Below are 18358 nucleotides of genomic sequence, written 5' to 3'. Positions count from 1 at the left end.
AGGATGTCGTCTCTGCATCCACTAATGGAGCAAGTACACGGTGAGCATAAATGAATAAGTTCAAAAACATACTGTAACTTTGATATGACATTTAGTAGAAAAACACGTTAAAGAGGACTGACCAAAATTGTAGCTGGCCTGTTTAGAGTCAATTTTGATAGTGGCACAGCACTACCCTGCACTATGAATTCTTCATTTTCTGATATTTTCTCATTAGAGAGGGTTTTCCGCAGTCTTGTGTGGGAAATAATGACTAAAGTTGCAATCTTATACTGACACTGATGATGTATCTATATGTATCTACATCGCTCTATAGATAGATAGATAGATAGATAGATAGACAGATAGATAGATGGGTTTTTTGTATAAATTGTGTATGATACATCCTACCAGAGGTTTTTGCTTTTGCTTTTTTCCATTGTTCATCATAGCGGTTAATGAAGCACCCACACACTGAGAGGCTGTCTCTGCCTTGGTGAGTCACCACCACAAAAGAGAAATAAATCTGGGTCTGTTAAGCCTACCTTCAATTTATTGACACAAAAGACAACTGTGCAAAATACATCACAGAATCTGTTATGCTGATTATGCATATAATCAGAAACAGTGAAGAAATCCAATCATCAGTGATGCTCCTTGTGTAGTTTCTATTAATAGCATAGAACTTACAAATAATTACAGTATCAAATATACAGCATGTGTACCTAAAAAACAAAATAATAAACTAAACATAAAAATGTAATACTGTCAAAAACAACTCTACCATATGAACTGGACAGCTCATATGACCGAGTCCTTAATGCTGAATCAAAATACAATTGCATTATGATCACTGTCTGTGTTTCTCTTTTGCCACCACTTTGTTTCCTGTCTCTCAGTGCCTTTGCACAGTATGAAATGAACACAAATGTTCCTGACCCTGACGAGTACATCTAGACTTTTCCTTGCTTACAAACAGTATGAAACTATTTTAATACATAAAACTTCTCTGTATTGTCCAAAGTATTTTTCATAGAAATCTCCAATCTCTCCAATTAGGTGTGACTAAATCATTCTCCTGGACAGAATGCCTCTTTTCAGGGCTCTAACAAACATTTAGTGTTCTGCACTTCTTTATTTCAGGATTAAAGCTCTCAAGAGTCCCTGATTTAAAGTCTCTTCTTAGTGAACCACAAAAAATTCACCCAAACCTCCGTCACCCTTCTTCATATAACAGAGATCCCACTGGCTGTGGCTCTTCAGTGCCAACAAAAGAACATCAAAATACATAGTTTGGCCCATTTCATTCATTTAAATAAATGAAATCCATCCAATCATTTAAAAAGGAGGATTACAATAATGGTGGGTGCCAATGGCAACCTTCAAATATATTTCTACATTTATGACAAAACTGTTTGCTCTTATCATCTCACCACTGTCCTGAGGAGTCAGCATTTGCAGCTTTAAAATGCCATGTAGCATCCATAACTAAAATGGTGAGAGAGAGAGAGAGAGAGAGGGAGAGAGAGAGATTTAGTATCCTGCTATTCTCCTGAGTGAGCCTCCAGGTCTGTGATCAGCACGTTTCCATCGGACTCTGTGGCCTGTGAGCTGGTCTGTCTGTAATAAGCACTGCCAAGAGTTGGGAGCCTGTGAAAATGTGCAGCGTTCCTCCTGTACACAAACCACACAGCTCCAGCCAGCAGGGCAAAGATCAGTATCGCCACGAGGACTGCTGCGGGGACGACGTCGTGATGTATCTCTGGAATACACAGACGCATGATACAGATATGATATAGATTTCTGTGTTTGAGTTTTTATGTTTTACGTCTGATGTAGTGTTCACTCTCAATGACATGTATACACAACATCAAGATTAGGACTGGGTAATATTGGCACTGAGTTCCTGAATCGATTTGATCCCAATTCCCAAGATTAACATCGATTTCAGTCCAGTTCAAGCTTTACTTTGTCCAGCTCTTCTTTACCATCGTAGCTCTTAAATCGTAAATGCATCAAGACTTTCACCTCAAAACATGTCATTTGATCAACTGAGCTTCCATAGGCTACTAGTTCAGCAGAAGACATCTACAGGATGGGTGGCACACTACAAATAACATTTATTAAAAGTCTTCACTCATCCACCGAAATAAGGCAAAAATGGAGAGATTCATGTTGGGATTTTAAGAATCAACACTGGATCAACATTGGATCGCTCAGATGAAGATTAATTGGAAAAATCTATATTTTTACCCATCCCTAATCAAGATATACTGTAAATTTGAAACATGCAGTATGTGATACAACTGAGCGCTCCAGAGGAAGAGTCACAGTGGCTAATCATATGCACTGTATTCTCACTCAGCTTGGAGCAGTGCATTATCTAACGTCTGAATTAAAGTGCTCATGCTCATGGCACCCACAGGATGTTTTAAATTACACTAAAGCGTTTAAGCCAACAAATGATAGTGCACTTTACCATTTAGTGGCTCCACTTGCACCTCAGTAACTACATCTGCAAAGAAACAAGTGTAGAAAAACATAATGTATTAAACAACAAACCCCAGATATTTAAACCATGTGCAATGGGTCAAGAGATGATTCTGCAATGCTGATAAAACTTATTGATACATGGCTATTGAATATTTGGCCCTGGTATAACTTTGTCCAAAAATGGTGCAACAGCAGTGATTACAAGTCGCTTCACTTACTGTCTACCAGCCCTGACTTAGACATGGTCATGCTCACCCTGTGATTTGAATCCCACACAACCTGAGTGTAATTCAGACACACCGCACTCATGGGCAATTTACAAAATGTGAAATTAATGGGGACTAGTGCTGGGCAATAATTCAGCATTATTGTTTCTCATCTTTTAGTATAATCATATGGTGATAATATGGCCACTGTGGGACATCATAACACAGAACTGCTGCTGATGACAAACAAACTGTTATTTAAAAACTCAAAATTAGGCATACAAATTTTTAGGAATATTACTTGAAAATTTTAGAGCTGATTGACATCTCAGATATGATTCAGTGGGTTGAATTTTAATTTGATTATTTAACCTGATTTTGCATACATGAGTCATATTGTGATAGATTCATATGTGTATATATATATATATATATATATATATATATATATATATATATATAGTACAGGCCAAAAGTTTGGACACACCTTCTCATTCAATGCGTTTTCTTTATTTTCATGACTATTTACATTGTAGATTCTAACTGAAGGAATCAAAACTATGAATGAACACATGTGGAGTTATGTACTTAACAAAAAAAGGTGAAATAACTGAAAACATGTTTTATATTCTAGTTTCTTCAAAATAGCCACCCTTTGCTCTGATTACTGCTTTGCACACTCTTGGCATTCTCTCGATGAGCTTCATGAGGTAGTCACCTGAAATGGTTTTCCAACAGTCTTGAAGGAGTTCCCAGAGGTGTTTAGCACTTGTTGGCCCCTTTGCCTTCACTCTGCGGTCCAGCTCACCCCAAACCATCTCGACTGGGTTCAGGTCCGGTGACTGTGGAGGCCAGGTCATCTGCCGCAGCACTCCATCACTCTCCTTCTTGGACAAATAGCCCTTACACAGCCTGGAGGTGTGTTTGGGCTCATTGTCCTGTTGAAAAATAAATGATTGTCCAACTAAACGCAAACCTGGATGGGATGGCATGTCGCTGCAGGATGCTGTGGTAGCCATGCTGGTTCAGTGTGCTTCAATTTTGAATAAATCCCCAACAGTGTCACCAGCAAAGCACCCCCACACCATCACACCTCCTCCTCCATGCTTCACAGTGGGAACCAGGCATGTGGAATCCATCCGTTCACCTTTTCTGCGTCTCACAAAGACACGGCGGTTGGAACCAAAGATCTCAAATTTGGACTCATCAGACCAAAGCACAGATTTCCACCGGTCTAATGTCCATTCCTTGTGTTTCTTGGCCCAAACAAATCTCTTCTGCTTGTTGCCTCTCCTTAGCAGTGGTTTCCTAGCAGCTATTTGACCATGAAGGCCTGATTGGCGCAGTCTCCTCTTAACAGTTGTTCTAGAGATGGGTCTGCTGCTAGAACTCTGTGTGGCATTTATCTGGTCTCTGATCTGAGCTGCTGTTAACTTGTGATTTCTGAGGCTGGTGACTCGGATGAACTTGTCCTCAGAAGCAGAGGTGACTCTTGGTCTTCCTTTCCTGGGTCGGTCCTCATGTGTGCCAGTTTCGTTGTAGCGCTTGATGGTTTTTGCAACTCCACTTGGGGACACATTTAAAGTTTTTGCAATTTTCCGGACTGACTGACCTTCATTTCTTAAAGTAATGATGGCCACTCGTTTTTCTTTAGTTAGCTGATTGGTTCTTGCCATAATATGAATTTTAACAGTTGTCCAATAGGGCTGTCGGCTGTGTAGTAACCTGACTTCTGCACAACACAACTGATGGTCCCAACCCCATTGATAAAGCAAGAAATTCCACTAATTAACCCTGATAAGGCACACCTGTGAAGTGAAAACCATTTCAGGTGACTACCTCTTGAAGCTCATCGAGAGAATGCCAAGAGTGTGCAAAGCAGTAATCAGAGCAAAGGGTGGCTATTTTGAAGAAACTAGAATATAAAACATGTTTTCAGTTATTTCACCTTTTTTTGTTAAGTACATAACTCCACATGTGTTCATTCATAGTTTTGATGCCTTCAGTTAGAATCTACAATGTAAATAGTCATGAAAATAAAGAAAACGCATTGAATGAGAAGGTGTGTCCAAACTTTTGGCCTGTACTGTATATATAAAGTGTTCTGAGCATTGTGATTTCAATGTGATGGTTTTCTTTTATGAAAGAAAGCAAATTTTGTTGTGTGTAAAATGCTATGTCAGTAAAGGCATTCAAACTCAAATGGTCTAAGGGCAGAGAGTGTTGTATAGCTGATGTTGTAAAGCCCCTTGAGGCAAATTTGTAATTAGTGATACTGAGCTATTTAAATAAAACTGACTTGACCTGACTTGATTTCAACAGTATTGCTCAGTCTTAATGAGGATACTCGTTTAAATTAATATAGCATGAAAATATGCCTCAAGTGCTGTACTAGACAAGGCGTACAGCAGTGTGGTCTGAAAATATTAGTTTGCCAGCGTGATTCAAGCTACCTGAGTGGGTTTTGCAGACGAAGCCCAGTCGCTCAGTGCACCGTGAGAGGTACCACACTCCATCAACCACCCGGGTGGAAACGCAGACGTCCGCAGTCAGAAGGTTGGTGTCTGGGGCTTTGAAGCGCCAGTTGGTATAGTCCATAGGGGAGCCATCCACCCAGGCCATGGAACCAGCTAAAATCAAACAAAAAGCATGTTTAAACAGCCGCCACATGGTGGGAGGGCATCATGGGAAGTGGTGTGGGACGGTCAGAGAGCTCTTACTGTCAGTCTTGAAGTGCATCCCGAGCCACACAGTCTGCTGAGGGAACCCGGACGACCAGAGCTGCTCCAGAACGAAGCGGTTCTCTGTCTCACTCGCAATGGTCAGGACGTCTGAGGTGTTGACTGGAAAATGAAAACAAAGCAGCAAACTTTACTATTTCATGTGGTGGAGCTAAACCATCAACTGCTGTGCAGCATAATGTTAAAGGCAGCGGGTGGATACAAAATATTTATGCACACTGAGAATGTAACAGCAGAATCAGTATAAAAGAGGTTAAACAGGGTAAAGGTTTGCTGTTTTGTTTTTCTACTCTAAACTTCATCAGTGAGTCACTTCCCTAAGCATGAAGGGCCGAGTGTTTTTCCAAATCCTGCTGCATTTCAGCAACAACTCTCCCATTTAACCTGTAGGGGGAGTGTGCATACCACCCTGCAGATTACAGAGACAGAGCAGGAAATTCCAAGAAAGCCGTAACAGAACATGTTGAAAAAAAAAAAAAACACCTACTTGGCATATGGTGCTGAAAAAAAGAATGCAGTATGTACTTATTTATTTCATTAATATATCGATGAAGGCTTTCAGTCAACCAGGTTATGGCATGTCTGTGAATAATAGGTCAAAGGTAACTGGACTTTCCCTGGCATGAAAAGCCTGTGGGTGGTTAACACCATGACATCATGTAAGAATTCTATGTTAGTGTGTTCTTTTTAATTTTAACACAAATAAAACCACAGTAAACAAAAGAAAAAATAAAACTATGTGCAGGTGGGGGAGAAACCCATAGGGCTTATGTAAGAACCTCACGAGAAAACATACATAAAGTTCATCCTTAGTATATTCATGTACAGTAATACAGCTGACAGTTTTTAATACAGTAACAAAGCAACAGAATAAGAAAAGACATAATACAAATCAATCAGCCCATGTCTGGCAGCAGTGTGTCTGTTTTTTTCCAAATTGCTCTTCAGGATCGTCAGAGTTGGAGACAAGTTAACCAAGAATTAATTTTGATGGTTTTGGTAGCATACTGCAGCAAACTGTCATCAGCAGTAGTCCCAATAGTGTGGTGGGAATTCTCCATGATTTTTTTTCTTTCTGGAAAATCACCAACTGGTGAGTTCCAAGGGAGGAGGAAATATCTAAAACACCTGTGAGAAAATGCTAGAATAGCACTAATAAACTGCACAATTCATTTGAGAAGAATATACCGATAAATTCCCTTCATTTTTCAAATGTGATGAATCCCTACCTTTCTGTCTGCAGTGCTCTCTGGCTTCCTCCAAAGTCAGTCTCTGCACCACGGGCTCAAAGTTGTAACAGCCGTTTTCAAATTTTACCCAAGTGGAGGGACATACCACTTCGTACGTGGCAAAAGCATTACTCCCTGTCAGCCAGACACACAGAGGAAAACAGAATATCTTCCTGTATGAAATCATTGGGTGAGTTGCGGAAATCATGCAGTTAAAAAGACGTTAAACAGCACTGACTGGGTGGGGGTACGTGGCACAGGGCTCCCGGTAGCGGCGTCTCACAGTCAGCTCTCCGCCAGCCTCCGCTCACATCCATATACACACAGTCTCCTGTCACAAAGTCCTCGTCATCGTCAGCTGCATCCCAGTGTGTGTACACAGTGTCACTGCCATCTGACCACTGGTAGTTGATACCATTCTGTAGGGAAACAGTCAATACATGCAACACAGTTTGGATAAAACCAGACTAGATGACACTTTTAAAAAAATATCCTTAATAAAGGGTGAATCTACCATTCTTTATCATCTGTTAATTGTTAATTTACTGTTATCTATCAAAAAAAGTTAACCTTTTGTTGTGGTTATTGATTGAATAGGTTACTAAGGCTTGGTTAAGACTAAAAACAAACTTATTTGATCATTAATTGATTAAATAAAACCTTATTATTTTTATTAACAAATCGTATCTTAGCTTATAAGTGATGATCGCACTGGCTTTGTGATTGTATATTAACAGGTTTAATGTTATTTTCCTGATTTTTAAAAAAGGAAATGTGCGTGAAGTGTTAATGATTAACAAATTACTAATAAAAAAGCAATAAACCTTTTATTGAGAAGGGAGGAGGGGCGGGTTGCTACTATATAAGTGGAATGTATGTTTGTGTGTGTGTGTGTGTGTGTTGACACACTGAAATAAAATATGCTCCAAAGATTTTATATAAATCCTCTCAACATGTTCACTCTTTATCAGGATGAAGATATGTGTGGGAGTGAAACGCTGATCAGATTGATATTTGTTGGGAGCATATTATATTTCAGTGTGCAGACTGTGTTTTTCATATTCCCTTATCCGTCTGGAACCTGCGCATCTGATTTTGAATTTTAGCGTTTGTTATCCACTCAGATAACCTAAAGTCATCAATAAATTATCTCTCCAGCCGATTATGCATAAAGACTGATTGACACAATATTTTCACACATTCAAATCCAATTATTTGAGCCCATAGTTCACTGAGGCCTGCATTAAATAACATTTTTTTCCTGTACATTTTTTCTTTTAGAAGAAATGGCTGCATGCTTCAGTCGCGGAAGCACAAAAATATTGGGAAGAATGGTATCTGGCCAGTAATTCACCACAAATAAACCTGACTCAGTGCAGCAGAAAACTACATAGGACTGAAATATCCATCATTTGAATGATGAACTGTTTTTTTAATTACATTAATTTATGGTCAAATAATCATGATAAGTTCACCATGTATTAGGGATGGATATTGACTGAGCTTGTGGATGAGTCATGTTGGCAAGACAGAACGAGGCGAACAAATTCAATTCCCTCACTTCTTGTCTGCATTTCACTCCATGAGTAAGACGCTCCATGGGGGATGAGACATACTCGGACTCATACTCAGACATTCACATTTAAAGGAACATGCCACAGTTTTTACCGTCTTGTGTACGCCACCTTTGAGCTGCTAGTCATCTTGCTCAAACAAAAATGTGCACTTAAAACAATATTCAAAGTTACTCCTATCAAGGAGTGACTGAAGATGAGAGACATCTCTATAATTAGCATTACATTAAATCAAATATTATGGTTTTCATGCATTTGAAGGAGGGAGGCAACTATGGGGGCATAGTCCTTCAAAAAGCCCTCTGCTCTAAAAGGTCTAATGATGGACTAGGGAGAGATTGCTAGGTTTAGGATGCAGACATGACCACAGGTGAGAACAAACTGCATACGATGAGTAAAAAATGATCAAAAAAACAGCAACAAACAAACATGAGTGGCATTAAAGCATCCACACAAAGGACTATATGATGTAGACAGACATGCACTTCCTGCAACTGAACTTAACTAAATAAATGCAGACACTACACACACACACACACACACACACACACACAGAGTCCTAGCTCTGATGCCACCTGTCAGACAAAACACAGAGGTGCACAGTGTATACTGGGTGAAGGGATACCTACGTCCTGACTATACAGACCAATCCAGTGGGCGACTGCCAATCTATTGACGAGGACTGTGAGGAACGCCTGGTGGTAGGGATCTGTAATGCTCGCCAGGTCAGAATCATTGTCTATGCACAAATGCAGGGCCTTGTGCCAGCTCATGTTGCCAGATATAACCCTGTAGTTGCGGCTCCTGTACTCAATATTGTCAGGGAGAGGGTGGTGGAAGGAGTGGGTGGGGGGTTTGGATGTATCTGAAACAGAGAAACAAAAGAACAAGAGGGAGGAAAAAATGAGAGGCTAGTGTAGAATGATTGCTTCAAGATGTTAAATTGTCACAAAAAGCTGCTGACTCTTGGGTCCAACGGAAAGTCCAATAATTATGAATCAGGAGGTCTTACAGTCTACAACTACTTCATGCTCAATAGTCCATAAATCTTGTGTTTGGCTCAAACAGTGGAAGTCTGGAGAAACATCAACACAATAGTTGGTTAGAAAAGAGTTTTCTTAATCCAAACAAGTCTAATTTTACTGAGCCGGAGCATGGCACTCGTGGGTGCTCCCTGTCCATAAATATTGGTTATATTAGTGTGTGAAGAAGATACTTTGATGGTTTAGAAGTCAAGGCTAACTTAACCTAATTCACTTCCAAAAAATGTGGAAAAACTGCTCTGCAGCAACATCTGCTACAGCCCAGCATACACACACACACACACACTAAGCAGCTCGGTCCACCTAAGCCACTTACAGTACGTCTCACTGGAGCAGTCAGGAGCCAACAAATGAATCCAAAACCTCCTTCAGCTCTGAACACGGAAGACATTTGGTATTAATGTGCAATTTCAAGTGATTATGCCAGAGTAAAACCAACCTCAGTCTTGACTTCTAAGCTACCAAAGAATACTCTGTGCACTCATTTGTTTAAAGTCCTCCTCCAGCCATTGATTAAACCCCTAAAAAGTCATCCCTGTTCAACGGCTTAGAAATAAGTCTACACCTTGCACTCGTTAAGTATGCCCAGATCTATGAATATGCAAATAATCCCTGCCTACCGCTCTGCCTGCTTGCACACCAGCTCATAACTTGTATCATATTTGATAATCTATCTATGTAAAAAATACTTTTTTCAGCAAATCTCTTAATTACTAGTTATCTTAGTTATTGTTCATGTGGATCAGCCATTCCGAGTTGGTCTTTTGAACACCCATTCGTAGCTGTGTGGGACAGCTAAAGGAATGTGGAAATACCTTGCTAGTGACAAACTTTGCATAAACATAAGTCAGTATGTTAAGGTCATAAGGTCAGACATTTTAGGGGACATAAACATCAGAAAAACACATTTCTGTCTGATATTTGTAATGGGCAAATGGGCAAAGACTGTCGATGACAAGTCAAAATAGGACTGTCACTGTTCTTAAAATGATGCACAGTGGATATTACCCCAACAAAATGGACTGCAAAGTCAAAGTAACTAGTGTTGAAGGTCTACCTGTGCAGAAAAACAAACTAGAGGCACCATTTCCAGGGGCTCATATGAACATCCTATTTCAATCTCAGAGCAACTAATCGGTGCTGCCTTCGGCTCATCAAGGCTTCATTGTGCTGTGTTTTATGATGAGAAATCCTCCAGACCTCCCTTTTCTAGCATATTGGATTGGTGCTATACTGCTGTAGATGCCTAGTGGTTGTCACGAAGAGAAACATCTGTCACCACTGATGATTCCACTTTAGGATGACAATGATTATTACAAACTGCAGAGAGAATGAGCTGCACACAAAGAGAAAAATAACAAAAGTATAACAGAGGGCATACAGCATTGGGAAAATGGAGCTGACAGCCAGGAATACAAACAGACTGACAGCAGGGCAGAGAAAGACTGACAGGCTGCCGCGTGTGTAGTGACACAGAGAAACACTCACACACAAGAGATGAAAAACAGACCATGACAGAATAAAAAAAGGAGAGTCTGACTGAGGGAATCTTACCTTGAGGTTTTTGACAAACAAAGCCGTACCCGCTCTCTGTGCACTTCTCATCAAACCACTTCCCTGCCAGGTGGAAGTTGTGGTTGTTGGACAGAACTGTACACAGAGGCTCGTCAGCAGGTTCACTGAGCCACTCTTCCTCCTGTGGGTACACACACACACACACACACACACACACACACACACACACACACAATAAGGATACAGACATTTGGCACTCTAATCAATGCCATGGTGACAATTTAATTAGGATTTATTACAATACAAAAAAACCTGAGTCATAATTTTAACATTGTGCTTTAGACTCATCACTTTGAATGTATTTGTCACTGTTGTGTGACACTGACACGATTTAATACTTAACACAAACAAAATTATCTTTTCTTATCAGGCTCCATAGTGCAAAATCTTTTCAAATTGAGTTCTGCAGCTTAGTGAAAGTCAACTTGGGCATTGGGAAGATAAAAGACAGAGCAGAGTATTTTTCTAACACAGGTGCCCCGCTGGGCCAACTGGGGGCACAGGAGGGACACTCATGGGATCACCAAAGTTGACAGGCGTCATCCTCTAGGCAACATGAATGTTGTCACCGAAATTTCATGGCAATCCACCAAATAGATTTGGAGATATGCTGCTCTGAACAAAACTGATGACTGACTGACCAACAGACCAATACAGTGACATACAGGCTTCCAAGTGCAGCAAAATGTGAAAACCCCAGGGTAACCTTGTGCAGTCGGCAGCTTACAGTGAGAGAGCTCTTTGGTTCAATCGGAGACCAGTTGGTGTAGCTGACTGGTCTCCCATTGGTCCACTTCATGGTGTCTTCATCCCGCAGACCAATCCACACGCCAACAGCGCTGCCCTGAAGCAGCATGGTGATGTAGGCTGCAGAAATGACAGCGTGACAACAGCAAAAATGAGACAGAAAAATTATGTTATTATGAAAACAATACAATTATGCCCCTGGTTTTTGTTGCAATCTCTTATTGTAAATTATTATTTTATATGGTAAATTGTACCATATGAAATGTTCCAGTCAGCGGACGATTTGTACAATTCGCTTTCCCTGCTACCATTACCTTGTTCGATCTCGTCCTCTATGGCGACCAGTGTGCCTTGGAACGAGGAGCAGATGGACTGGGCATCCCTCCAGCTCTTGCCCTCCTCAGGAGTGTCAGGGAGGTGCAGCAAGAGACACTGCCAACATGCCAACACACACACACACACACACACACACACACACACATCCCACACATAACATGGACCTCATTTTGAAAATGCAACTCTTTATGTCTCTATTGCCAACCAGCTCTGCACGACTCCTGTTTGAAAAGGTCGGGTTACAGGGTAAAAATAACCTGAGAGTGTTGTTTTCTTTGATAGGCAGTGCTGGGGAAGCGCTTCAATCACCACTCTGTCTCTAAATCCACCATAAACTGCTGTGAGAAAATGCTAAAATCACTCCATCCTATTCTCTGATTACATTTAATGCATCAGTTGACACCCTCTAATTCTTACTATGAAATGTGAGGCAATCAGACTGCATAAGGCATCATCAGATTTCCAATATTCATATCTCATGAAGCTGACATCATGGAATGAACAATAAAGATGATTTATACACAAAACTGTGGGCAAATACTCTAAGATACCTATGACATCATGTAATATCATATCATATTGCTCCAGTAGAGGACAGGCTCTGAAAGGACAAACATTCTGCTATGATCATGATAATCCGGCTACAGTCATTCTGTAGTCACTCTGATCCTACATCTATCACAACAAAAGGCCCTGCTGGTGCACAGCTGTCACCACCTGCTTCCCTAAAACAAATATCCAGCTCAACAAGTCATTAACGTAGTCTAGTGCTAAATGTAAAAAGATATTATTTTCCATAAAACAAGTGATAAACTCAACTGCCTCCACAAGAAATCAACTCCTTCTTGACTATTCTTGAATACGTCAAAATTACATCAATACCAGTACAAGTGACCAGCTTTATTTCAGCACAGTGTAACCAATTTCTTGCTTGTGTTAAAGAAAACTAGATTTTGAGGCTTTAAGAACAGATAAAATGAATGGTTAAAATGCATTTTTTTTTTTTTTTTTTTTTTTTTTTGCAGGAGCCGGCAATATAAAAAGGGGATCAGCTGGTTTTGTTGTTTGTTGAGGTTGACCCGATTTGACCGCTGTCTGTGGGAATTCATTTGGGGGGACAAGATAGCTCACTTTGGGACAGAGGATGCAAACATAAACATCCTGCCACAATCATAGAGGCAGTGAGGAGCTCCAAGACGGAGGCTATTTTCAGATCGAGTTATAGGGGAGGTGGAGGTGAAATTAACCACGTTTTGCATGTCGTGGTTCCTACAGTGAAATAAATGTGTGTTCATGTCAAACAATATCTGCTAGGTATACCTAAAGGTGCACTATGTAAAACTGCCAAGAAATGTGGACCTTTTCCACTAAATGGATGAAAAACATGTAATAACCACAAAATCTGATGGCTGGAGGTTTGAAGGGGTTGCTTGCTGCAGGTATACAGGGTATGCACGATATCTTCCACCTTTTCTTGTAATTTTAGAGTATACTCAGCGATTAGCATAATGGCCATTCAAAGCATAATGGCCTGCTCAGTCATCTACTCAGCTATTGGTAATACATCCGCCTTTTCAAGTATCACCGCAAGTTTATATCATCTTTTTTGAGCTCACTCTCTTCCTCCATGTGCTCTCATGCATTCTCACGCACAGATTCAGGGATTGCATGATTTATTTTGTGTGTGATAGCCTACATTTAAGGGGTTTGTAGCTGTCTCCCAAAGGCATGTCATTAGGATTATTTATTTCATATGTTTCTGTCAAAAATTCATGGTCATTTGAGTTCCTCCAGTGAATAAAAAACGATTCAAAATGTAATATAAAGAAGAGGTTAAAAGTGACAAAATTGATTTAAAAAATTATCTAAAATATAATGTCGTAAAATAATGTTAAGTCAGCCCCAAAGTAACCTTATTCTACAAATGGTCCACGTTGGCGCACACTTTTTCATTTGCTTTGCTATTTGTGTATAATGTTTGTTTTTACATGGAAAATGTGATATGTTTTCAGTAATTTTATATGATTTTATCACATTTCTGTTGTGCTAATGTGTTTGGGCCTATTGATCAATGGACACTGGTTTGAGAGACTTTGAAATGACTGAGTATATTTTGAACTTTTGTTGTTTTTTTTTACTTGTGGTTTTCACAGTGTCTGCTGATGAGAGAGAGAGAGTGAAGTAGAGAGAGTGAGAGAGAGAGAGAGAGAGAGAGAGAGAGAGAGAGAGAGAGAGAGAGAGAGAGAATAAATCTTCAAAAGTCATCTGTATGATGCATACTCATTATGATTATCTCATCAGTGTTACCCACAGACTCCATCCACCCCGTCTTCCCAATGTGTCATTACAGCCTGGAAAAAGTGATTTCTCGTAAAGCTGGTGAAGTGTATACGTTTATGTGTGTGTGTGTGTGTGTGAGTGTGTTTGTTTGTGTGTGTGTGTGTGTGTGTGTGTGTGTGTGTGTGTGTGTGTGTGTGTGTGAACCTTGTGACCAAAGTACAGCCATCTCTCCGGACAGCCTCCAACGTAGTGTGGCTCCCTGGGAGTCTCCACCACAGACACAGTCTTTCTCTTGCACACGTAGCCGTGGACGTCACTGCACTCACCTACCGACCACTTCCCTGTAATATACCAAAACACTAGCGTCACTGCTTGTTGAGTGTGTGAGTGTGTGTGTGTGTGTGTGTGCGTATGCATTCATGCACATGTTTACCGGATGACGAAGACATGGTAACACACATCCTCCGTTTCACAGGTCCACCATAGCCACTTCCCTCCGCCCAGTTCTCAAAATCTAGCTCTGTCTTGTCACTCCACCTGCGTCACACACACACACACACACACACATGCACACACATGCACGCAATGTCTGTGCCCAAAAGTGTGGTGCTCTGTACTGGAATCAGTACCCATGACAGGAAATGTTAAAGAAAGTCAAAACGCACACATACCTGAACTCTCTGGGCAGATCGATGGTCAATCCAATCCACCAGTCAGTCGGGCCCAAGGAGAGCTGAAGAGAGAGAGAAGGAAAACTTACTCACTTTTTCGGCAATCCTGTCCTCACTCAGCTGGAAGATCGGCTTTTCAGGGCCTCTCCATCATGAGTAGCCCTTCAGGCACTCTCCCTGGCGCATGCCGCTCCTATTTCATTATCCTATTTTGTTTCCTCACAAGCCTCGACACCACAAGAGAGTCATTCAGTCTGGTCCAAAAGTCTGTTGTTGAAATTGGCCTTTTCCTATTCCCTGCTCGTGGGGGCACTCAAGCACGAGGGTGTCCAAGGTTGAGGTATGTTTTAGCTTGTGTGCATGTGTGTGAGTGTGTGAACTGTCAGGAAGGAAGGGCTTAGTGTGCCACCGGCTGGTGATGAGTGTCTGGGTCCACTTCTGTCCAACAAATACAAATTCCTGACCCAAACATCAGAACATGCCTAGGAACATGCCTTTGTGCAGATTTACATGCAGTGTTTGGTTTGTTACTCAAAAGCAGCAATCCGGAACTAAGTTATTATAATTATTTCATTACATTTATTTTTTTATCATCCCACAAGGGAAATTTAGTGTGCAGCAGTGTATAAAAGTATATACAGCCCTATTGGCATGGGACTAGTATTTGCAGAGGTCGGCTGTGATCTTAATCCCATGAGATTCAGCCATGACTGTAATTTGTAAACTAAAAATTGCATCAGAAATTTCGTCAAACACAGAGGTCTTCTGATAATATTAGTCCCGTGCAAATCATATCTCACTAATTTGGGGGATTTTTTGGTTTTCTTTGTGCCTTTTTTCTGCCTCTGACAGCATTTTGGGTGTAAATTCATGAGCCTCATCTCACTGCACTGCATGGAGCTTATTAGCAGAAAGAGCAAGCTCAAATCCATCAGAGGAGCAAAACCTTGAAAGATGACGAGATGGATGACATGCATACGTACATATATACATATATGTACAGGAATTCGAGAAAAATACAGACAATGGGTGGTAATTTCAAAATCACATGAGGTAAAATTAGTCCTATGCGAACAGGGCTTAAGATACTGCAAAAGTCACAAGACAGCACAAGGGAAATGAATCAATAAATGAATGAATAAATGATGTTTGCAACCTCCTTTATCTCTAAACTTTTGCTTTGCATGTCTGTGCGTATATTTATGTCCAGTGTTCTTAACCCTATAAAGCCTGAACTATGAAAGAATTGGCAGAAAATTCCAATTTTTGGAAATTGAACCCTTTATTGAGTCCTATATATATATGTTATTACACAACCTTTCTGGTGTATGATATAAGATATGTACTTGAAGTGCCAATGGTCCAGGGTGAATAGGGGAAGTGTTCAAAGGTATACAACAGTATTTTGGTCAAGTATTGATTAAACTGAAAACAAAAAACGGAATTGAAAATGGGTATCATATATGACACAAATGGCTTTATATGGTTAAAAATAGTTTTGCTTGATAAAATGAAGTGGAGAGAATAATTCCACTAGACAGTAAACTCCACTGCCCTCTCTCGTCTAATGTAGCTCTTAGTGTTCTTGTCTCGATTATTTGTATTCTCATGTTATTTTCATTTTCTGTTTTATTTTAATGCTTTGATTTGTGCAATAGAAACAGTCTTCCTAACCTGCTGTATGTCAGTAAGCTTGGTTATTTCAAGTATTAAGGCGTGTGCTCAGACATACAGACCCTCCTCATGCGCTCCTTGACAAAGTGCAGCTCCCCTTTAGAGTGAATGGACAGCAGCTGAGCTCCCATCATCTGACAGGCCTGAGAGACGGCCTCCCACGCAAAAGACTGCTTGGCCAGAAAGTACTCCGCTCCACGGTAAAACACCCAGGGCTCGCTCTCTGGACAGGAGCAGCAGCAGGACACACAGTCAGTCACTCTCCTACTGCTTTCCATCATATACAGCACAATACGATACAAATTACACACCGTGCAATTTCAATAACACTGTAAATTTATCAATAAGTGAAACATGACTTTGTTTCATGATAAAATCTGATTTTCCAAGTGGTAGTGGCAGTGTTGTTCCTTTGTTACTACACTTGGCTAGCTGAGCTTAGAAATGTGGAATATTTTTCCAAAACTTACTTTTAATTCATCTGGACAGAAAAACTGGTTTCTGGTTAGAGGCTGGGTGGCAGCCTCACTGATTTACATTTATGTGGTTACAGCTCTGTGACAGCGTAGCCATGGAGGTTACAGAGGCTTTAAAATAATTCAGCTAGAAATAAAACTATTTTGGGGTCATTCATGTAAAATAAGCTCTTCCAGTGCAACTGTGTCTTGATTCTCCCTGCACAGGCCATTCTGTGGCCTCAGGCATTAAGACAGAATATACATGATTTTGTTTGGAAAGACAGAATTATGTTTTGGTCTATTATCTTTTTCAACCATTTGCTGTTATTTGATTAGATTTAGTAACTTGATTTAAACAGATTAGAGCTAATAACTGCCCACTCAACACCCACTGCACTCCTTGCCGGCCTGGATGGGACTTCCCTCTCTCTGTGAACCTTCCAAATAGTTGTGCCATTTTCTCCCCTATGAGCTTCTGTGGTTTTGTGGGATTTTTTCCTGCCCACTATGAAGGTTCAGGTCAGGGGGTGTCATTTTGTTTTCGATCAACTGTGGGCTTGTAAAAGCCATTTGAAACTGTAACTGTGGTTAAGGGCACTAAATAAACTTCATAAATTTGTAAATAAACTAAATAACTTGACCATGAACATGTCTCTCCAAAACAAAAATATGCCCTGCTTGCAAAAAGCAAAGAAATATGCCTTGAATGTATTCACGCTACAAATGCAACTTACGTTCAGTGTACCAATATGGTTTTTTCAGTTCAGTGCCTGCAAGAGAAATTAGAGTTAGGTAAATTAGATGGCTTTGATGTTCCAATGCACGAGTGGGGGAGGGATAGGTCAGGTGGCAGATCAGGTCTCACTACCTCTGGAGGTCTTGCAGATCCACTCGTGTTTGGCATCACAGGGCTGTGGCAGGAGAGCATTGGTCAGGTCACTGTACACAGCGCAGTCACGCCTGTCATCCTCCTCGTTCTTATCCTCTATGAAGGATGACACCACCTGCACACACACACAGCAGGCAAAACACACAAACAGCCATTTACCCGACCTCAGTAATACTAGCTGAACAGATGTCCACACATCAATGTGCACATCTTGTTGGGGATGATCAAGAGCTCCAGTCAGACAACTGAATGTGTGTGTGAGTCGATCTGGACTTACAGGAGAACCGTCGGACCATTCCCAAGTCCCAAGCTCCTCTGGGTCTCGCTTGTTCAAGCCTACCCAAAACCAGCGACCCTCTGTGCTAAAGAGGAAGAGCAGAACACAAGCGCACTGCAACACAAACCCAGACTTGACAAGTTTTTCAATCTTGAACATAAAAGCTTAGTTCAAACCAAGTAAAAC

At 40.7% G+C, this 18358-nt stretch overlaps 1 protein-coding gene across 1 annotated transcript in view; it reads right to left on the bottom strand.

Annotated features, from left to right (window-relative positions):
* Positions 1-510: 510 nt before the first annotated feature.
* pla2r1 (phospholipase A2 receptor 1) overlaps positions 511-18358 on the bottom strand; it is a 32281-nt gene continuing 14433 nt past the window's right edge. The window contains exons 14-30 of the mRNA XM_030048366.1: positions 18173-18257; positions 17875-18010; positions 17741-17776; positions 16611-16771; positions 14875-14936; positions 14637-14740; positions 14408-14544; positions 11902-12019; positions 11568-11707; positions 10820-10961; positions 8852-9087; positions 6887-7067; positions 6649-6783; positions 5399-5521; positions 5132-5308; positions 2459-2494; positions 511-1741 (exon numbers count right to left, since the gene is read on the bottom strand). Of these exons, the coding sequence (XP_029904226.1) occupies positions 1524-1741; positions 2459-2494; positions 5132-5308; positions 5399-5521; positions 6649-6783; positions 6887-7067; positions 8852-9087; positions 10820-10961; positions 11568-11707; positions 11902-12019; positions 14408-14544; positions 14637-14740; positions 14875-14936; positions 16611-16771; positions 17741-17776; positions 17875-18010; positions 18173-18257 (2227 nt within the window). The 3' untranslated portion in view covers positions 511-1523. The remainder of the gene's footprint in view (positions 1742-2458; positions 2495-5131; positions 5309-5398; positions 5522-6648; positions 6784-6886; positions 7068-8851; positions 9088-10819; positions 10962-11567; positions 11708-11901; positions 12020-14407; positions 14545-14636; positions 14741-14874; positions 14937-16610; positions 16772-17740; positions 17777-17874; positions 18011-18172; positions 18258-18358) is intronic.

The sequence above is a fragment of the Myripristis murdjan genome, chromosome 3 (genome assembly GCF_902150065.1).
Source record: "Myripristis murdjan chromosome 3, fMyrMur1.1, whole genome shotgun sequence".
In the NCBI taxonomy this organism is placed as follows: Eukaryota; Metazoa; Chordata; class Actinopteri; order Holocentriformes; family Holocentridae; genus Myripristis; species Myripristis murdjan.
The sequence above is the reverse complement of the archived record's forward strand: the minus strand, read 5'-3'. Positions and strand labels throughout refer to the sequence as shown.